The sequence below is a fragment of the Akebia trifoliata genome, unplaced genomic scaffold, assembly GCF_017979445.1.
Source record: "Akebia trifoliata isolate Shusen 1 unplaced genomic scaffold, ASM1797944v1 Contig01400, whole genome shotgun sequence".
In the NCBI taxonomy this organism is placed as follows: Eukaryota; Viridiplantae; Streptophyta; class Magnoliopsida; order Ranunculales; family Lardizabalaceae; genus Akebia; species Akebia trifoliata.
The window spans coordinates 96,996-120,616 of NW_028237690.1; the positions used below are offsets into that span (position 1 = coordinate 96,996).

Below are 23,621 nucleotides of genomic sequence, written 5' to 3' on the forward strand. Positions count from 1 at the left end.
CATCCCCAGGTTGAATATAGATCTGGTGGTTTACACTTTTAAGATCAATCTTTGAAAAGATTGTGGCACCCACCATCATATCCAATATATAGTCTAGTCTCTGTATAAGAAACTGATATTTGACCGTGATTTTATTAATTGCTCTACTATCCATACACGTACACCAAGATCCTTCTTTCTTTGGTGTAAGGAGAGCAGGTATGACACAAAGACACATACTTTCTCTCACAAATCCCTTTTGTATGAGTTCACAGATTTGCTTCCTCAACTCTACATGTTCAATATGATTCATCCTATAATGTAGTAAATTGAGCAGAGTTGCTTTAGGGATTAGATCAATTTCATGTTGAATGTCACGCATGGGAGGTATTCATAGGCAACTCACCAGAGAAGATACCTTGTGAGTCTTGTAAAGTGGGCAGTACTTCCAAATGGGAATCTGATGAAACTTTTTTGGTGACCAGAACATAAATGGTATCCTCATCCTTTCTCTCTCTCAAATTCTGTGGTACTAATAATATGAAGGGCTTTAGAATTATTATTTTGGTTCCCCCTTATTCATGTGCTTCTTTCCCACTGTGGTAGGTTTGGGTTGGAGAGGATTCAATTTAATCCTTTTGCCCTCATAGGTGAATGGACACGAATTCTTCCTGCCAAATAGTATTACATCTCTACCATATAACCAAGGCCTACTCAAAATGATGTGACCCACATCCATAGGCACAACATCACACCACACTGTGTCCTTGTAAGAATCAATTTCAATAGGAACCTGACACTGTTGGGAAACAGGGACAGATGATGTGTCAAGCTACGCAACTCGATATGGCTGAAGGTGAGCTACTGGTCTCAATCCTATATGGGAAATAGTAGAGGAAGCTACTACATTTGTGCAGCTCCCATTGTCGATGAATAACTTACAATTCTTATCACCACACTTGACGTAGTTGTGGAAGATAGAAGACCTCCGTCAATCATCATTTTCTCTAATCTAAGCTAGCTCACACCCAACAATTGTAACCATGGCCGTGTCTTCTAGGAGATCCTCAATGTCCTCACAATTCTCATCACTAGCTCCTCCCGTGGGCTCATAAGCTTCTTCATCAAATTCTCCTTGGTCATTTTCTTTTGTCTCCTAAACAAATAATGCTTTGTTGGGACTTCTCAAGGGAAATTTGCTTTGAAAGTATCCAAACTCTCCATAATTAAAACATTGTAACTGATCATCTCCCTGGAACTTCTACTAGTTATTCTCTTCCTTTTGATATCTCCAACATTGGGTGGATTACTAGAATTCATTCGAGGTAGTTGATTTCCGAAAATAGGTTTCACCCTTAGAGGGGCAGACTTGGCAATAGTCTCACAGGAGTCAACTCTCCTCACGAATTGCTATTTTATATACCATTCTAATTCTAGCACAATTTGATAAGCATGGTCTAATCTACTCACATCATGGGGTATGAGCTCTTTCTGAAGCTCTGGACGTAAGTTCATCCTAAATCTAGAGAAGATCACACAAGGATTTTCATTGACATCACAACATATCATGTACTTATCAAAATTTGTGAAGTACTCATTGGCAATCATAGATCCTTGGGGAAGGATTTGCCATTGGTCTAGAAGTCTCTCTTGATAGTATAAGGGAAGATATTTTTCCTTGAGATTCTTTTTCATCTCAGCCCAATTGACAATGGGATATATTCATTAGTTCTCTCAATTCTGCGTTCAACACCAGTCCAAAAGAGTTTGGCTTGGTCCATTAATTTCATCTTGGCAAACCTCACTCTTTGACCTTCAAATATCTCATGCCACTAAAAAAAGTGGCTCATGTCTGAATCTAAAATATGAAATTAAGGGATCTTATCGAAGGTAGAGCTTCCAACTAACCTAGACATTAATCTAATAATATCTGAGAAGATATAAAAAAAATTAGGAATTTTAAAGTTAGATCTGGGGTTGGAATAAGGTTAGATTAATAAAAATAAGATTTTAGGATGGTTTAAGCTTACTGTAAATTATTGGGCAATAAATAAAAATGATTTTGTGTTGATTTAGGTTGATTCGATTAGGGTTTTGGGGCTAATTTGGACAGCACAGTAACATAGTAGTTTTGGGAGAGGATTTGATAGGTTCCATTATGTGTAGGATCTCTAAAAGAGGTTAGTAAGGACTGACCAAGGGTTTAGAAATAGAAAATTACAAAAAACTACGAAAAGATGATGAAGAAAAAGAAGAAAAATAGACTATAACAGCAAACCAAGAAGAAAATGGAAGATATTGATAATTCTTACTCACCAAGATGAATGCCCCAACATTCAATTAGGAAAACCAAAATTTTTATAAACTGCATTAAAAATCTTCATAAATAACATAAAGATGTGTTTAAATAGTAAAACAAAACCCTAACCCAAAAAAGACCTAAGCTACCCTTAAGTGAAAAATAAATTACGAAAATTCTCCAATATTCGTAACTTTCTCTCTCATAAAATTTCAAACTTTAAAAACTTAAATAAAAGACAAACTAGAGTTACTAAACTACCCCAAGCATTTATACTAAAACCATGCCAATAAAATATAAAAATAAATCCAAAACATAAAAAAAATCCACAATAAAGCCCAAAACATAATATTAAATGAATCCAGTATTATAACACAATGTTCACATGTTGATCATTCTAACTCAACCAAGAAACCCAGCTTTATCCAAATGCAACCCACATGTAATTTCCAATGTGGAGTCTTCAAAAGATCTTGTATGTCTTCAAGTCCTCTCTGTAACTAGCACCGATACACAAGGATGCATGTAATTTTTTCCTCCTATGATAATATCTAGAGGGTGATGATCTGATTTTAACAATTTTTTCCCCACAACTCGTCACCAAACCAACCGTCCTCAGCAGATTTTCCCTCCACACCTACCATCCTCAACCTCTCCCAAACCCATCATCTTAGGCATCTAAGATCATGAGATATGGAGAATGTAATTGCAAGGCTTGCAGATGTAGATCAAACCAGAGGGTTTGAGCTTGCATCATTAACATGAAACTAAGTTTAGAGAAGGTTGGGAATTGGAGAGCTGTAATGGATGCTCATGGATGTCCTTCAATCTTCAAGCCTCAACATAAGGATAGGGCTTTTGGAAAGTAAAGAAGATGAATTTTTGGGTGAAAAAAATCAAGGGTCTTCCAAAAGAGGTTGAAGGGAAAGTGAAAGAAATTGAAGATGAGGTTCAGAAGCTTGAAGATTTGTGGCTAGAAGTTGAAGATGGGAGCCTTAAGTCATTATATAAAAGTATTTCCAAGGAGAATGAGGTCAAAGGTGGTATGTCATCAGTTTTAAAACATATGAGTATCTCTAATACTTGGCAAAACATGGAGGGAATTTCTAAATCATCCGAAAAAATTCATTGTTTTTATCCAACTGTGTTTGAAAAATCTGTTGAGGATGATGGGTTTGGCGATTAGCTTTGGGGGAAAAACCTATTTTCCACAACCCAAACTGTGCACACCCCTACTAAGAACACCCATGAAAAAAGACGGAATTTATGGCCACAAATCACCAATCAACTGAATTAGGTGGACCAGATGTGCATGGGGTCAGTGGGTGAAATTATGTTTGTGTTGGCAGAAAGGAAACATACACCAAGGAGTGATACTTACTGTTATAGCTTTGCATTGAATCGACAAAGAAGTTGTGGGGGAATGACTCAGCCCTTGCCCAAGTTGGGGTGGATACCTGATCCATATTTTTTGAGGACTCTTTTACTCAAATTTGCAACCATCTACCCTAGGGGAAGTTTCACAATTGTATAATGTACATATTCATAACAAACTCCGATTATTCTACAAGGACAATATAAAATTTCTTTCAGAGGAAGTGAGACTGATAATAAACTTGATTCTCAGGGTAATGGTGAAAGAACATCATCTTGCCAAACCTCATAAATTGTGTCTCATGCTGCTTTCTGGTTCTCGCATAGACAACATCAAATTCGCACCGTCTCCTAATCTCATCATTTCTTTCACCAACATAGCAAACAATTCACACCACTCCCCAAAGAACTTCAAAAATTCCTGCTTCTTTAGAACGATTCATACTATGGGACTAATTGAAAGCCCACAAAACAGCAGGCATGATCAATTAAGACAAACTAAGCCCTCTTAAGTATACAACTTCTTCTCTTGGTTAGTTTTTTGCAAACCTCACTAGAAATGCAAATATTTACTGTTATTGACAGCCGCTCCACCTGGCCCAATCTACAAATTGCATGCCACCGTAAATATTGTTAGCAAATCGGACACCTACAGTAAATGCCAATGCAACAGGAGGAACCCGTTTTGCCAAAGGCGATGATTCAACAAGAAGTTCTAGTCCATTTATAATCTGGTAGCGAGTGTTTGAAGAAACCGCGAGAAATACACCTGAAGTCAATTAGTAGAAGAGAATAGAAAGAATGAATTAGAAATGTCTTTAAAAACCCACAAATATTATTTCAGCATTGGACCTAATAGATAAAATGGATCACCAAGGTTGAATTAGTTAAATATTACTACTTTAACATATCTAAGCAAAGTCGCCAAAATCTACGACTTTTTGAAAAAGTCACGATTAAATCATGAGATTTTCCTTCACTGATTTAAATAGGTCTTTTTCATTAAGTCTCGACATTTACAAACTTCACGATTAAATCACAAACTTTGTGACTAAATCGGAGAAAAAAAAAAAAAAACAGATGACCTTTGATGCAACTAGTAAGAGATGACCATGATAAAGACGGTGGTGATCATTTTACCGATGTAGTGTTAGATAATAAGGATGCAAATGAAGACAACATTGATTATGAACGGTTAATGAATCTTAGCTTGCACTCATTATTGTAATCTTTTTTATATTTTGAACAATAGACCTTAATTGTGTCCTGTGGTTGCTTGTTCTAATTTAATATGGGGTCAGATTTACTGTTGTAATTTATCATGGTATTTGATTACATAATATGAGAACACAACCTAGTAGGAACAATTACACGGTCCTAAACCTAGCTCGATTTTTCCAATTTTACTGTATTTTTCAAAATTTTCCCTTGCCAACTTATTCCCGAACCCCGACTTGGTGACAATGATCCCAAGCACCTAAAAGACTCGGTCATATTATAAACCCAGAAAGCATATTGACAGAAGAACTGGAACCCCAGGTAAATAGCACCATCTTTGTTGTTTGCTATCTAATGAGTAGAGAAGCAGAAGGCAGCCCACTTCATTACTTGGTAGTTAAAACATTTCATGTCGAGTACATATATCAGATGTGAAATACTTGGTTCAGGACAAGCAGGGGAGATGAAGTCCACCACTCCAGCTTGTCCCATACATCTGGCACACATTCAACAGGATGTGGCTTACATTCTATGAGTCTCCCATGCTGTGGAAGAGGATCAAACTGTTGATCTTATTTGTAACCATCTAATTTGTAGAATTTTTTTTTCTTCTGGATATAAATGGATGAACCTAAGTACCTAACCATCTAATTTGTAGATCAGTTGACACATTATTATTGAACCCATCTTTTAGTTTTTAGTTCCTCAGTTATTTGCCTTTTTTTTTTCTTTTATCTTTTTTATTCCCAAAAAACGATTATTTTTTGTCTTGTTGAAGTTAGAAGCAACATCTAGAAATGTGAGCAGTAAAAAGGTCATAATTATCAATCGTAAAAAAGCCTAATCAAGTAGACCCAAAACTATTACAACTATTTACAGAGCATTAGAAAAGTGACGGATGAGTAATGAGAAAAATTATGTCCACATCAGCTCGTTGACTAAGACTTGATTCAAGATTATCCTAACATTTAAATAAATAAATAAAGTAACACCTATGCAAATTATCATTAAAAATGAGTCAACATACCCCAAAGAGCTGCACTTTTCAGTAGAGGTGGCACAGGTATGTCTTCTTCTGATTTCTTTATGTTCCTGACAACGTAAAAAGGAAATATAGTGAGGAATCAAGTGTGCTCGAAAAAGAAAATCAGAAAATCAAAAAAAGGAGAAAAAACAATTTTGCAGTGTGTATATTTGAATACAAATACGAGGTCTTATGAATCTTTCACAATCAGTTTCTAATCTTGAAAACCAAATGATGTTACTTTCAATTATGGTCAAAATCATACGTTCATGGTCAAAATTATATGACTGGGATCACATTGTACAGGAACCTCTTCAACCAATAAGGACATTGTATTTGAATCACAAATAGTATCCAAATAATCTAGTTGACGATAGAATCATCCAAAATTGCCCCATTTGATCAAAAGATATCATAAGAAAAAAGGTCTGCAGTGGGCAATTTTAGGTAATCTTCTTTGAGAAGATACTAAGAAACTAAGATCTAGAGCTCATTGAAGTGATTAGTTTGCAACAAGAGAACTAAATCTACAGTTCTATTTCCCTGCAGATATATCGTTAAGGAAGAGAATAAAATGATCGATCAATCAAAACAAGATAAAATTATCTGCTATTAGTTGCTTGTGGTTCTTAAGGACTAATCCAATAAGAATGGATACATGGCATATTCTCTCCATAAGTCTCCCAAGTTACACGTAAACCCATGCACCATCACATTACAGACTTATTTGCAAATCTTGAGGTATATTTAGGCATTCTCATGCACTTCATGTAGGTTTCATGCAAAGCCTAATTATCTTAATTGAGGATTTTTCTTTGGTGCATGGAGAATGTGAAGCACTAAGAGCCAAACAATCAATCTTGCAATACATGGAGCTAGGGATCATATAAAAGGCTTCATCAACATCATCTCTAGCCATGTGGATTCATTCCATTCACTCATTTTGAGATGACATTACTTTTTCTTTTTACCTACACGTTATTCCCCTTTTAGTTCAAGTTCATTATCTCTTTTGAGCTCTCTTTTTCCCCTAGCATTATTTTGAAAAACTTGGGAAAACACCTTTGACTATTTCTTCCCCTCTTTAGTCTTCTTTTCACAAACCCTTTTTCTCACTCTTTACCTACCAAATCTCCTTTTTCTTTTCTATAACATCTTCACTTGCTTCCACGACTAGTTCCACCATGATTAGTTAACCTATTAATTGGGACTTGAGATGATGACTATTCCTTCTCACTTTTATAAGATTTTGAGTATATTCACAACCATGGAGGTTTAATTGTACAAGAATTTCTTCCACTTTATTGATGTTTTGAGCACCCACAGAAATCTATCCTAATTTACGTGGCATGTATGATTTGTGGGGTATTGTATGTACTCAAGAGATTTGGGCAAGATACAATGCTCGAAGAGCCTAGTTGCCTCCCCTTGGTAGTTAGGCTTATGGGTTCAGACACCCTCATTGTAACAAATATATATATATATATATATATATATATATATATATATCATAAGTACTTGGAAAATACACAAAACACTCGCACACTAGGTTATTCTAGTTTGATCTTTATAGCTTAAAATACCTTTGTGGAAGAAATTTACCTTACACTTTTATGGGCTTAATGTTTATCTTTGGAGGGAAGACGTCTCTTTAGTTGGTCCTTCCCCTTGTTATTTTCACTCAAAAAGTATTAAAAAAGGAAATGTTAGACTAATCTCAATATCCTAACACCTCGTATCCTTGATTTTATCTTTAAACTATTTCCATTTACTTTTACTACATTTTTTGTACTAATTTCATTCTCTCTCATCTATTTGCATTCATAGCATACCCACACCAACATTTTATACTTCACCCATATTCTTTTCCACTTATTTTGTTTTATACTTGTAGGAAATCTTAGCATCTTATTTATCATCTCAATCTGTGTGGAAATGACCTTGGGTACTCCCAAGTATTACTTGTCTACAACTTGACAACATAGTTAACACTCCCCAAGTTATTACTCGTCTACAACTTGACACCATAGTTAGCTCTCCCAGACTTTATTACATCATCATTTTGTGTCTAGGGAATTTAGTGTTTTAATCATGGTTTATTGAGTTGAGGGATACATCCTTGTATTTCTTTGTCATTAAGAATGTGCACATTAAAGTTGTAACAAGCTTTTGGCGTTGTTGCTGGGGATTGACAATCAAGTATTCAAGAACAAGGGTTTACTACATCCACCACTTACATGTATATATGGATCAGGATCCCTTGACTCTTAAGAATGACTCATGAAAAAACACATGATCCCAACCCTTCAGATGCAAAATCAAATGGTTGAGATTTATCCTCAGGATAAGTATCTCCGAGATTTGAGTTATCAAGATACTCATAAATCTCAACCATTGGATTTTGTGTTTAACGGGTTGGGATTTGGGATCATGCATTTTTTTCATGAGTCATTCTTAGGAGTCAACGGATCCCAACCCTATATATATATATATATATATGGATCAGGTTCAGCAGCCAACGTTAGGGAGCCAACATTTTGTCCTGTGTGGCTAAAAAGTTTCAAATTGAGCTGACTTTTTGTGAGGATGATCTCTATGATGAGGAGATCATCCTCATAAAAAATCAGCCCAATCTAAACCTTCTAACCCCATCAATAGAATGTGGACCGTCGATTTTTTACCGAAAATTTGTAAACCACTTTTGATCAACTTAGAAGTTTCCAATTGGGCTTATTTTTTGTGAGGATGATCACTATGGTGAGGAGATCATCCTCACAAAAAATCAGCTCAATCCGAAACTTAGGCCACATAGGACAAAATTGGCTCCCTAATGTTGGATGCCGAACCTGACCCTATATATATAGCCCATTTGGCAAACAGCGGAACTTGCTTGGTTGTAACACTATTTTGATGAACATATGTGTACGTGATTGTAAAAATAGGTTGCAAAGAAATCAAGAAAAAACTATTGATGGTCTCTTTGATAATTTGCTTATTTCTGGAAGTGGGGATTCAACTTATATTCCAACAATGTCGTACCGTGAGAGTAACCAAGGTGAGGAGGCTAGGCCCCAAATTAGAAGGCAAGCACTGCCAAGAATGGAGAATTCATTTGTAAGGTATGAACCTAAAACATTGAGAGACTACCTACCATGGTTTTAAATTTCGTTTTGTTTTCGTACAAAACGTTTCGGAATTTCAACTTACCAAAACGAAACATGCAATAATCTATTGATCCACCAATGGTTCGATTTGTATTGTTTGTATCGAAATGTTTCGTTTGAACAAAACCTAAAAAGCCAAATAAGAAAAAAAGAAAAAATTGAGAGTGATAGATCTAGAGATAGAGAGATCTATAGAGAAAGAGATATAGAGAGAAACCTGGATCACCGAAATTCAGGTAAGCTCTTTCCCTCCTTTTTCTTTTTCTTCTTCTTTTTCTGGTTTGATGTTTGTGAAATGAGACTTCAGAGTGAAAGTGCCCTTAAGGAAAATCCGTTGGAAAACACGAATCCCGGTGTTTGGGAGTCGTCACCTAGTTTAGGTCTAGGAACCATAAAATGATTCTGAATGGAATTCGGGTTGATCTACGATAAAGACAATGGGTAAGGAGTCAAATTACGGGCTTCAGAAGGTATTAAACATTGAACCCGCCCGATCAAAAAATTGGTCTCTACTGTTATCCAAGACTATCCTATGGTCAATGGGGGAACTAAAGTTAAAAGTCAAAGTCCACGTCAAATTAGAAAGACCTTGGTCAAAGTCAAATTGAGATATTCAAATTAAACTGAAAAAACCTACCGAGTTAACTCATAAATAAAATAAAATAAAAAGAAAATTAATGGATAAAAAAAAAAGATTTTGTAGTGGTCGGGCCTGGAGTGACTTCCCAGGTTGCCTATATACCCCAGATATCTTTTGGGATCAAACCGAACGTAATTCGAAATACACGATTTGATGAAATTTTGAAAAACTTGTTAAAGTCAAGGAGTTGACTCGGGATTTTGGATTTGATAAAAATTGGAGTTTAAGAAGCGAAAAAAATTCTAAATAAAAAAAATCTTGACTATGAATCAAAATAGTGAGTTGACTCACTAAGTTTTAAAAATAATTTCCGCCCCCCCCCCCCCCCCCCCTTTTTTGTGTTTTTGGTATCTTTTGCACCTAGTTAAATTGGTAAAAATAACTTGAATAATATAAAAATAAAGGTGACTCACCTTGAGGTCCGATTATTGAGGATCCCTTCAGAAAAAGCCCCAAGGCGAAACGTTGCGATGGCTTGGGTGCAAAAACCGAGCAAGGCCAAGCTAAAAAGTTGAGGTGATGCAAGAGTTGATGATGGTCGAAAGGGCTGCTGTACATATGATGGTTACTATGATTTTTTGTGGTGGGAAGGTTCGGTTGGGTGTTAAAATTTGAGAGAATTAAGGGGAGGTTTGTGGCTGCTATACAAAGGTGAGGTCAGATGTAGTTGGCTCAGATGGGAATAAAAGAGAAAGGAGAAGGGAGAATAGAGTGTCTAGGTAGGGTGTTGTCATGAGGAGTAGCCGAAGGTAAGGCTGCTAATGGAGGTGGGGTCTGAGAAGGAGTTGTGAGGAACGTTAATTGTTGTCAAATAAGGTGAGTGGGGGGTTGCAAAAATTAAGGAAGAGAGTGAGAAGGAGCTATAAAAGGTCGGGGCTGCTACTGGAGCATTGGAAGGAGATAGAGATGATGAATGTGGGGATCGTGGAGGGATGTTAATCATGAAGAATAAAGCTGAGGTGTGGGTTGTGGAAGATAAAGGAGGATGGAAGGGAAGTCACCTGTGGGTATGGGACCCTAGAGTTGTCAACGGGTAGGTATCCGATCGGATAGTGCCATATCCGAATTCGAATCCGAAAAAAATATTAATATCCAAATTCGAATTCAAATCCTATCGGATATCACTAACCAAAATTCGAATTCGAATTTGAAAAATATATCGAATATTCGATAATATCCGATCTGATAAAAACCTACAAAAATTAGATTCGATCTATACCATCATCTTCAATTTGTAATAAACAAATTGATTTTCCTATTCTTTTCAACTTCAAAAGTCGTAATCTTCAACCTATTTCAGTCTTAAAATTAAATAAACTTTGATTTTTGAAAAAAAATGATGAAAAATTTGAACTAAACATCAAGTACTTTTTACATCAACATTGACGATATGGATTTTCAAAAAATAAATCAAGATTATTTTGGTTTGAGGTTGAAGCCGATGGATTTTGAAGGGAAAAAAATAGGTTTTACTTTGAGAGAGAAAGAGGAAGTATCTATCTAGATGCTCACAAGCTGGAGAAGATGATGTTTATGGAGCTCGCACAATCGAAAAAATAGGGTTTTAATTTTACTTTAAGAAAGAGAGAGAGGGGAAGTATCTACCTGGATGCTCGCCGGTTGAAGAAGAGGGTGGTTATGGAGCCCGCATAGTCAAAACCCACCATTGCTGGTTCTTGCGTTTTTGGTTGAGAGAGAAGATAAAGATTTGAAAGATAAGTTTAGTTGTGTAGCATTAATACATATATTTAAATCGGAGCGAATACTATCGAATCGGATTTCGTAGCATCCGAATTCGTATCCGAAACTCATTCGAATCTTAAAATAACATCCGAATTCGAATTCGATATCCGAAAAATTCGAATAATATCAGATTTTTCGAATCGAATTCAGATTTTCGAATATCTATTAACAGGCCTATGGGACCCGAGAAGGGTATTTTCATCATTTTGTCAGTTTTTCTGAATTTTGGTGAACAATTTTGTTTGATCGCAATGTGATTCTTTTTAAGTCTCAATGTTGTATTTTCCTAGTATTGTGAGGTTTCTAGGTTATCGAATGGGTGATGATCCTAAGCGTACTTTCTACGTCGAGTTTGAATCTACAGTGATCCTAAGAGTGCGTAATTTCTAAGTTGTGCGTTCTAAGAAGAGAGAATAGGGTAGGACTGGGAAAGGACTTATCACGAGCTTTTAGCTCTTCGCATGTATGATGCATTCATCATTAGGGATCTGTGACAATTGGGTGACGAGTTGTCGAATTAGACGATCGCAAAAATGGGGTGTCTACAGAGAGTGAAACCCGTGTTCTCAAGGTTATAAGTGCCTTTGACATTGGTTTTCTCTTGAAGACTAACTCATTTATGCAACCCCCTTTCACATTTTGTAAATATTTAAGATACCCCTATGTTTTTAAACAAATGGCATGCCCCTTGACTTAGATATCTTTTGAAAGACCACTATAAATGCTTAAGTTTATGTCTCGGAATGTTTCGTATGTTTCGGAATATTTCGGTATCGTTTTGGTTTTTAAAAAAATAGAAATAACGAAACGAGATTTAAACTTTTCTACTGATGCAAGATAGTGAGGGGGGGAAAAAAATAAGAGGGCTTAGGGAATTTGGTTTAGGATTTGGGCAACAATAGTGAAATCTCAATTGGCTATATGTTGAAATGTAAAACACGAAGTTTTCCAATTACAACATTTTGAAATTTCGATTAAAAGAAGGTTTAGGGATTAGGGTAAGGTTTAAGGTATTTAGTTGGAGGTAAGGTTTAAGGTAATTTAATTATTACTTTTTGCAAGTATGATCACAATCCTAATGAAAATGGTTAAAGGTTTGTAGGGTAAGGAAATGATTAAGGGTCGAGGTTTGTAGGTTTCAAGAATTAAGAATCAAGAATCAAGATAGAGGTTCCAAAAATGAAGAACAAGGAACTAAAAGAAAATATAAAAAAACAAAAGAATAGAAAAAATAAAATAAAGATTAAAAGAAAGGAGTGTTATATTAGCCTCACTCCAAAATGGCCTCACACCACACTCATTGTTGGTAAGATAAAGTTCAAGCTCTCTTTTTATTCATCATTCCTCATAAATAAATAAAAAAACACTAATACAATCTATATAAAGAAAATAAATTTAAGAGTCCTAATCAAACTAAAACACCAAACAAATAACCTAATTTTCGCAACTTTTTCTCCTAAATTTTTAATCGTAATAAACTTAAATAAAAGACAAACTTAAATTACTAAATTGCTCCTCAATATTATACTAAGACATTGGGCCAATAAAATATCAAAAGAACCCGAAAAACATAAAATTAAAGCCCTAAAATAGAAAATTAAATAATTAATTAATTTAAAATAACCCAAAACTATAAAATGATAAATCTAGACCCAAATAAGTGAAAACCTAAATAATTACAAAATTTTCATCAGAACCCTTGATTGTTGACTTGATATGTGTTCCGCATTAGCTACCATGGTTCAAAATATCATCCCATTTCATAATGTTTCGTACAAAACATTTCAGTTTTTTGGCATACCGAGACGAAACAACAGAGAAAACGAAATATTAAGTGGTTTCGGTGATTTCTGTGTGAAATCAAAAAGGAAAAGGAAAGGGAGAGGGGAGAAGAAGAAAGGAAAGAGAAAGAAAGAGATACCTTGACACGCCAAAGTCACGCCGAGCTCTTCTCGGTGTTAGCTACCTCCTCCTCCTCCTTTTTTCTTCTTCTTCTCTGTTTTTTCTATTTGTCCTTACATTCTCAAAGAAATGATGGGCAGGGCTGTTTTGGTTTTTGAACGATGAACAATTCAATGCCCTTAACCTTTGTCTATTATGAAAGACTGCACTATTTAAATGAAATCCCTCCATTTTAATAAATATTTGATACACCCAATGTTTTCAAACTGATTGCATACCCCTTGACCATAGTCTTCTATAAAAGAATTCTATTAAAACCTAAAAATTAATGTGCCAAACGTATCTAATGTTTCGGCAATGTATCGGGAATGTTTCGGTTGTTGAAAAGCTCAAAACATAGGATTGAAAAGAGATTTTAAACCATGCTTGCTACCTACTACCCACTAGGTTTAGTGCTCCATCATGCATTGTCCTCCCCCCTTCAATCAAGGTCACAATTTTGATATTATACCAGGAGTAATCCACTTATTCCCTACATTTCATGGGCTTGAGTTTGAAGATGCCTATCTCCACCTTAAAGAGTTTGAGGAGATTTGTGCCACCGTGCACTTTCAAAATATAACTGAATACTTTATCTGCCTCAAACTCTTCCCATTCTCCTTTAAAGGAGAAAGCCAAAGCATGGCTTCACTTCCTAAGACCAAGATCAATTGGTATGGGGAGATATGACAAAAGAATTTCTAAAGAAGTTTTTTCCCACTCATAAGACCAATGCCCTCAAAAGAGCACTTGTGACTTTTACCCAAAAGGAACATGAGTCATATTTCCAATGTTGGGATAGCTTTAAAGAGCTTCTCCAAAAATGCCCCCACCATAACTTTAACCAATGGAGTTTCCTTGGCTTCTTCTACAATGGACTCGCATCTTCCACCTTGCAATTGGTTGAGACCATGTGCTATGAGGAGTTCCTAACCAAATAGCTGATGAAGCTTGGGAATTCTTTCAACCATTTGTGGAGAATGCCCAGAGTTGGGAAAAGGTTGAAAAGGTACATTTCCTGCCTAACCCTTGCCTGACCCAAAAACCCCAAATTCAAAAAGGCCAATACGAAGCTTCAACCAATGAGTCCAATACTTCCAACCTCAAGGAAGTGAAATTAGTCACTATAATTGTTCCATTTCCTCAAAAGATTGTACCAAGAGAAAAGAACAATCCAAAATCAAGAGATCTTAGAGCACTTCAAACAAGTCAAGGTGAACATCCCCATGATTGATGCAATCAAACATGGACCATCATATGCTAATTCTTGAAAGACTTGTGCACCGTCAAAATAAAGATGAATGCTCAGAAGAAAGCATTTCTAACTGAACAAGTGTGCTAATTCAACACAACCGCCCACCAAAATACAAGGATCCAGGTTGACCCACCACATCCTGTGTAATTGGTGAATTACCAGATTGAGAAAGCATTGCTTGATTTTGGTGTGAACGTTCACTTATTGCCTTACTTTTTGAGTGAGCAATTAGGATTGGGAGAATTGAAAACAACCCAGGTGACTTTGCCAATTGAAGACTTACCAGTCAAGATCCCAAGAAGCATAGTTCAGGATGTACTTATCCAAGTTGACAAGTTGTATTTTCTGATGGACTTCATAGTGCTGAACACTCAACTGATGCACAATGCTAGTTCACAAATTCCTGTCATCTCGGGTAGGCCTTTTCTAGCCACCTCCAATGCCCTCTATCAATTGTCGGAATGCCATAATGAAACTGTCATTTGGGAATATGGCAGTTGAGTTAAACATTTCCATGTTGCAGGCTACCCAATGACCATGAGGACATCCAAGAAATAGATCTACTTAAGACTTTTGCCCAAGATAGTCTTCCTCAAATAAGTTCCATGGACCCTTTAGAAGTATGCCTAGTGTACTTCTAGGATTTTGATAATGAGGAGTCCATGAGAGACATGATTGCCCTCTTGGAATCTACACCCTTGCTGGATACTAATAGGTGGAGGTCCAAGTTTGAACGATTACCCACACCTGAGACCAAGCATCTATCCTCTATCAAGTTTCTAAAACTTGACCTTAAGCCCTTACCTGTTGAGCTGAAATATGCTTGTTTGGGCCAAGAGGAGACCTTTCCAGTCATCATTTCATCTGAGATTACTCAAGACCAGGAGGCTAGATTGTTAGATGTCCTTAGAAAACACGAGACCGGATTATGGTGGACTATAGCAGACCTAAAGAGAATAAACCCCACAATTTGCACAAATTGGATTCACCTTGAAGAAAATGTCAAACCCACCTAAGAAGAGAAAAGGTGGTTGAATCCAAACACAAAGGGTGTCGTTAGGGCTGAGGTCCTCAAGCTTTGAGATGTCTACCCCGTCTCTAACAGTCAATGGGTAAGACCAACCCAAGTTGTCACTAAAAAAGTATGGGATAACAGTCATGAAAAATGAGCACAATTGACTTGGTTCTAACTCGGCATACTATCGATTGGAGGATGTGCATCGACCATAGTAAATTGAATGCGGTCACGAGAAAGACCATTTTCCCCTACCCTTCATTGATCAGATCTTAGACTTATTAGCTAGGCATGGTCATTACTGTTTCTTGGATGGTTATATGCCCCTTTGGAACCTTTGCATATAGGAGTATGCCTTTCTGCAATGCCCCCGCCTCGGTTCAAAAGTATGTTGAGCCTCTTTTTTAATATGGTTGAACGTTTCCTCGAGGCATTCATGGAAGATTTCTCAATCTTTGGTGATTCTTTTAATGATTGCTTGCATTATCTAGAAGTTGTTTTGATTCAGCTTGAAGAGAAGAATCTGGTGTCGAACTGGGAGAAATGCCATTTTATGGTATCTAAGGGAATTGTTCTCCGACACATTGTCTCCTCCAAGTGCTTGAGGTAGACAAAGCTGAAATTGACCTCATCTCTCGTATGCCAATCCCTAAGAATATTAGAGACATTGGGTCCTTTTGGGGGCACGTTGAGTTCTGTAGGAGATTCACCAAGGGCTTTAGCAAGATCTCCAAGCCCTATGCAACCTCTATCCAAGGATAGTGTGTTACTGGATTCCTCTTTGATGAATCATCACAACTTTTGAAAAGTTGAAGACCCTGTTGAGCACAACACCCATCTTCCAACCCCCTAATTGGACAATCCCATTTGACGTGATATGCGATGCTAGTGACTATGCCATACGGGCAGTCCTAGGACAACGAAGGAACAAGTTACCCCATGTGATCTACTATGCTAGCCGACTCAACTCAACTACTCCACAATAGAAAAAGAGTTGCTAGCGATTTGTCTTGCCTTGGATAAATTTAGGTCATACCTCATAGGGTCCAAAGTAATATTATATATTGATTATGAGGCTCTCAAGTAGCTTCTATCCAAGAATGCTTCACCGCAACTCAGTAGATGGATCCTACTCTTGCAAGAATTTGACATTAAGATCAAGAACAAAAAGGCCATGGTGAATGTAGTAGCCAACCATCTCTCTAGACTAATCCTAGTACTTCCTTTGAGACGTCCTCTGTAGCTGAGACATTCCCAAATGAGCAACTGTTTGCCATCTCCTAAGTATTGTGGCATGCTGATATAGCCAATTACCTTGTCATTGGTCACATTCCCTCCCACTAGACTACAAAAGATCAAAAGAAGCTTTTTTCTTAAGAGCACTAAATTTTCTGGGATAACCGTATTTATTTAAATACTCATCAGACCAAATAATTAGACATTTTGTGCTTGAGTCTGAGTTCTAGTCCATTTTGTCTTTTTGCCATTCTGTTTCATGTGGAGGCCACTTCACTACCAAGAAGACAACTTTCAAGATTTCACAATTAGGATTTTATTGGCATACTTTGTTTCATGATGTTTTGTTCTTCATGTAATACATGCCATAAGTTGAGAAGTATAAGTCGTAGGAACATGATGCCCCTAAACCCAATACTCATCATTGAAATGTTTATGTTTGAGGCATCAATTCGATGGGCCCTTTCCCTCCCACCTTTGGATATTTATATATCCTTGTGAAAGTAGACTATGTATCCAAGTGAATAGAGGTCATTCTGTGCAAAACAAACGACCATTGGGTTATCCTGAAGTTCTTAAAAGAGAACATTTTGTCTAGATTTGGCACCTCCAGAGCCATCATAAGTCATGGGGGAACTCACTTTTGCAACAGGCCCTTTAAAAGTCTAATGCATAAGTATGACATTACCCAGAAGGTAGTCACCCTTATCAACCTCAGAGAACCAGACAAGTCAAGATCTCTAACAAAGAGATCAAGAACATCCTTCAAAAGACAGTAAACCCAGATCATAAGGATTGGTCTATGAGACTATTCAAAGTGATGTAGGCTCACAAGACTGCATATAAGACTCCATCAGGGATGCCTCTTTACCACCTTGTCTTTGGAAGAGTATGTCATCTGCCAATTGAGTTGGAGCCCAAAGCTTATTGGGCAATCAAGACACTCAATTTCAGCCCAGATCAATATGGAGTTCAAAGGAAACTCCTACTAAATGAATTGGAAAAAATTAGAAATGACTCTTATGAGAATGCCTGGATTTCAAAGATAGAATGAAAGATTGTCATGACAAGAACATTCTCAGGAAGTCATTCAAAGTTGGAAATAGAGTTCTACTCATGACTCAAGGTTACATCCATTCCCTGGTAAGCCAAAATCGAAGTGGATTGGCCCTTTCACTATCAAGACTATTTTCTCACATAGCTTGGTGGAGGTGGATAACCCAAAGACTAGCAAATCCTTCACTGTCAAAGGCAAATGTTTGAAGCCCTACTTAGAGGATTTCACTTCTGAGTTTGTTTCATTGTTACTCTATGATCCTGTTATCAAGATTCATGCCCTTTTTCTTGCATCCCTTGAGGCTTACTGTATCTCTTTGGAATGCGTACATGTGCTAATATTGAAGAAACCTTAGGTTGTGTCTCTCCCATTCTCTAGTCCTTTTGAATGAATGTTGTCCTTTAAATCCCATCATTTAATGAATGTGTATGAGTCCTACCTTGTCCATTCATTGGGGACAACGAACAAGTATAGGTGGAGGAGGGACACTTCTTGCAATGATTCATCTTCCATTCCAAACTTTTCCTTAATTTTTTCTTTTTGGTGCTCAAAATTGAAAAAAAAAAAACTCATTTGTTAAGTTGTTGAAAGGTCATTGAATTCCATAATGAGAAAGGGCATGTGGTGAAAAATCAATATTAGGCATATAGAAAATTCAATTTGTGAATTTCAGGATGAGTCCAGTTCACTACTTGTCTACTAGACAATTTGCAAAAACTCTTGAATCTTGAAAACTCACACTTCACATGTGGCTCACGCTTGTAGGTCAAGGTATAATACCATAATTGTCGATTTGATGATCACCTAGAGTGTTAAGAGACGCCAAGCCCAATGAACCATGACCGTCTTGTTCACTTGGTTCTCAGAGAAGAAAACAAAACTAGGATTACTAGAAAAATAGAAGGAACTAGAAAATTTGACCAAGTACACCAAAAAGGGTTACCGTTGTATAGGTCATTTATAAAGAAAGATAAGAAATAAAGAAACAAGAATCGAATGAGATGCTCAGAGTTGATTAGTGTTAGTTTGTGACCAATAAAAACAAGTAGGATGAAAGTTGTTGTAAAAACGTTGGCAATTTGGGATATCGCAAATAAACCCGCGAGGTATCAAAGCAAACATCCAAACTATTTGTTATTTTGGACAAATCAAAGTGAGTTTAAATCAATGCCTTTGGTCAATCCAATCAATCCTTAGTGGTTGTTACTTTTGAAGTAAGGTAGGAGGACCAAACCTTGATTGTGTGAGCCCATGACGCAAGATATCTACAATTCTAAGTAGTTTCCTAATACTATTAGACTTTGTTTCTATTTTCTAGATCTAGTAAGATTTCTATTTTCTAGTTCTAGTAGGATTTCTATTTTCTAATTTTAATAGGAAGTTTCTAGTTTGTTTTCAAGTTTTTATTTTTGTCTAAATTCATTTTTATACTTTAGGCTATAATTAGAAGTATCCAAACTGAGTTATAATAAGTTATAAAGTTTCTATTATATTATAGATAGATTGGGAATGTTAATTTTTAGTATTTTAGAAAGTTTCTAAATTGTTATGATGAAGATAGCTATATGAGGAGCTTCAAAAACAAAATTCAATCAATTCAATTTTCTTTTACTTATGTTAATTACTTTTTAGTTCTTTGCTTTATTTTCTTCCAAGCTATTGTTTGTTTATCAATTGAATCTATTGATTCATACGCTTCCGCTACGTCAAGTATCAGAGCTCTTTCTACGATCCATAAAAGATGGTGAAGGTGATTTTGTCACAAAATCTTATCTAGAAGTTTAATTTGAAGCTCAATTTGAGAGGCTTGAGACTAGAATTATGGCTAAATTGAAGTCCCTTCTAAATAGGCCAAATTCCCTCAAAACCTAGACATTATCCAAAATTCCAATCTTGCTCAAATTGCATCCCATGTTCCCCTAAACCCTAAAACCTATACTCCATCACCATCCCATAAAAATCCTTCCAATAATCCCATTTCCCAACCCCAAAACACCTGGCCAAACTCACAACTGGGCCAATTCAACTATGTTGCAATCCTCACACAATTACCCCAACCCCTCCACCTTGCAGTCTCACCTCTACGACACTCCTACATGCTTTCTCAACCATCCCATCCCTTCCCCATCTAGTACACCCTTCCGGAATTTTTTCCAACACCCAATATCCTCCACAAATCAATATCCAAAAATATATTTTAATTTTTGGATGAAAACGATCCCTATCCCACCCGAATCCATCAAATCGAATATTGGCTTAAGACGAACATTCCACAATTCAATGGCCAACTCCACATTGAGGATTTTCTTGATTGGTAGTTTACTGTGGAGTGTTTCTTGGAGTAAAGCATAGGCGTTCCAAATCTTATGAAGAAAGAGATTTGGTGATAGTCTACCATAGTAAGGATCGTTTTCCAATAGGTACTTACAACAAACTAAGTTCAAGACGATAGATCCATTCTGCATCCTCAAGAAAATTAGCAATAATAATTAAATTGTCGACTTATCGGAAGATATGCACATATTTCCTTACTATCTTGACGATGGTGTTTTTCTATCTGTGTTGAACTCAGGAAGAGTTTTCTTCAAGAACAGGGGCTTGTTGTAAGACATCTATAATCTAAGAAGTTTCCGAATTCTATTAGGATTTGTTTCTATTTTTGGTTTTTATTTTCTAGATCTAGTAAGATTTCTACTTTCTAGTTCTAGTAGGATTTCTATTTTCTAGTTCTAGTAGGAAATTTCTAATTTGTTTTCAAGTTTATATTTTTTTGTCTAACTTCATTTTTTTTTTTCTTTAGGCTATAATTAGAAGTTGTTATTATGTTATAGATAGATTAAGAATGTAAATATTTAGTAGTTTAGAAGGTTTCTAAGTTGTTATGATGAAGTTATCTACGTAAGGAGCTTCAAAAACGAAATTCAATCAATTTAATTCTCTTTTACATTATCTTAATTCCTTTCTAGCTCTTTGCTTTATATTTTTCCAAACTATTTCTTGTTTATCAACCAAATCTATTGATTCACACACTTCCACTACGTCAACCTACAATTCACTATGCACTCAAGTTCAAAAAGTTATTGAGATATGGTAAAAGTAGAATAGTGAGTGGGACTTGCCTTGATTACTAATATTGAGAATTGGATTCTTGGCCAAAAAAATATTTCATAACAATGTGCCCACCAAGTGTTGGATCTTATTGATTTATCGGACACTTAGCTTCACTTCTAGTTGAGAGCAATACCTCCATACTTGTTAGTTTTATTTTCCTAGTTAGAATTCCTTTTCAATTATTAGTGTTTGATCTTCTCCTGAGTTTGAGATGAAGATGTGTTCTGAAAAGGAATCAATGCATATTTCATTGTTACTTTGCCTACTTGAGGATGAGTAAGATCCAAGTTGGAGGGCGTAAATACTTGTTACAACTTTAATGAGCACATTCTTAATGACAAAAAAATATATAAGTATTAATGTAATGTCCCAAAAAAATAAATAAATAAATAAATTATTAACCAAGTCAACCACTATTGACTCAAGTCAAGTCAACTTTGGTCAAACAACTTTGACTAAGTCAAGTTGACTAAAGTCCAGTTTTTAAAAAATTCTAAAAGAATTAGAATTTTTTTAGTATTATCTAAATATTTAAAATATCTAGATATTATTTGAAAATATCTAAATATTATATATTATTTGAAAATATCTATATATTATTTAAAATATCTAGATACTATTTGGAAATATCTAGATATTATTTGAAAATATCTATATATTATATATTATTTGAAAATATCTAGAAAATATCTAGATATTATATTAGTTCATTTTTTCTATATAAAGAAAAAAGAAGGAAGAGAAAGGAAAGAAGGAAAGGAAAAGAAAGAAAAACGAGGTAGGCCCTTTCAATTTTTTGATAGCCTTAGAAATATTTTAAGAAAAGAATTTCTAAATATTGTAATTTAAAACATAATTTGTTTTATATTTCTGTTGTAGTAGTTTGAAAAAAAAAAAACAACAACAACAGCAACAACAAAAATTGGTTTGTAGTTATTCTCAAAAGCATGCACACATTTTATAAATATTTATATTAGTGTTTTTATGAGTTTAAAGAATATTAATAAGTGCTACTTTGCTTAGAAATAATTTATTACATGTTTGTAGTTACTTTATACGTGTTTTATACGCATTTATACATGTTAAAAATAAAATACAACAACTATGAAAGTTGCTGTTTTTGTATAAAATTTACACTATGCATATTAAATTGAATGCTCAAAACATTTGTTACTTATACGTACTTGTCAAAATGAAAAATACAACAACTCTTTCTTTTTGACAAGTACAAAGTAAGTATAAAAAACGTATAAAGTACATATAAGTAACAAATGTTTTGAGCATTCAATTTAATATGCATAGTGTAAATTTTATACAAAAACAGCAACTTTCATAGTTGCTGTATTTTATTTTTAACATGTATAAATGCGTATAAAACACGTATAAAGTAACTACAAACATGTAATAAATTATTTCTAAGCAAAGCAGCACTTATTAATATTCTTTAAACTCATAAAAATACTAATATAAATATCTATAAAATGTGTGCATGCTGTTGAGAATAACTACAAACCAATTTTTTTTTTTTTTTTTAAACTACTACAACAGAAATATAAAACAAATTATGTTTTAAACTACAAAATTTATAAATTCTTTTCTTAAAATATTCCTAAGGCTATCAAAAAATTGAAAGGGCCTAACTCCTTGTTTTTCTTTCTTTTCCTTTCCTTCTTTCCTTTCTCTTCCCTCTTCTTCTTATTTTTCTCTTTCTTCTTTATATAGAAAAAATCAACTAATATAATATCTAGATATTTTCAAAACATATAATATTTAGATATTTCCAAATAGTATCTAAATAGTTTCAAATAGTATCTAGATATTTTAAATAATATCTAGATATTTTCAAATAATATATAATATTTAGATATTTTCAAATAATATCTAGATATTTTAAATATTTAGATAATACTAAAAAAATTCTAATTCTTTTAGAATTTCCTAAAAAATGGACTTTAGTCAACTTGACTTAGTCAAAGTTGTTTGACCAAAGTTGACTTGACTTGAGTCAACATGGGTTGACTTGGTTAATATATATATATATATATTTTGGGACATTACAAACTCCCCTCCTAATAAGAAAATTTCGTCCTCGAAATTTATGAATGTATCATAATCTCCAAATGATTTTTACGTTTGAAATCCAAATCAAATATATTCTTACCTTTCGTTTCAGATTCTACTTATCATGATATTTTTTCCAAACTTACATCATAATCATCATGAATTAACTCTTATTGGAGAACAGAAATCATGTATGGCACATTTCTTCCAATCAACTCAAGTCAAAGATATTTATATTCCCCATTCCACAAGTTCATCCTTAAATTATAATTATTGGTTTGTGAAGACAACCATTATACTCTGACATTATTTTTCTGCCAACTATCGCAAGTTCATCAATGCGATTTCAACAATTTCGATTCTTCCCAATTTAGATTTTTCAAGTCTATTACTAATCTTTAGTTCGATCAAATTGCTTCATCAATCTTTTCAATAACTCAATTGCAATCCTATAACTTAAAAAGTGCGGATCATAATGCTGATTTCTACTTGAATTATTAAATT

At 35.0% G+C, this 23,621-nt stretch overlaps 1 protein-coding gene across 1 annotated transcript in view; it reads right to left on the minus strand.

Annotated features, from left to right (window-relative positions):
• Positions 1–3,637: 3,637 nt before the first annotated feature.
• LOC147380458 (protein RETICULATA, chloroplastic-like) overlaps positions 3,638–23,621 on the minus strand; it is a 33,752-nt gene continuing 13,768 nt past the window's right edge. The window contains exons 6-7 of the mRNA XM_086431694.1: positions 5,898–5,962; positions 3,638–4,421 (exon numbers count right to left, since the gene is read on the minus strand). Of these exons, the coding sequence (XP_086287820.1) occupies positions 4,228–4,421; positions 5,898–5,962 (259 nt within the window). The 3' untranslated portion in view covers positions 3,638–4,227. The remainder of the gene's footprint in view (positions 4,422–5,897; positions 5,963–23,621) is intronic.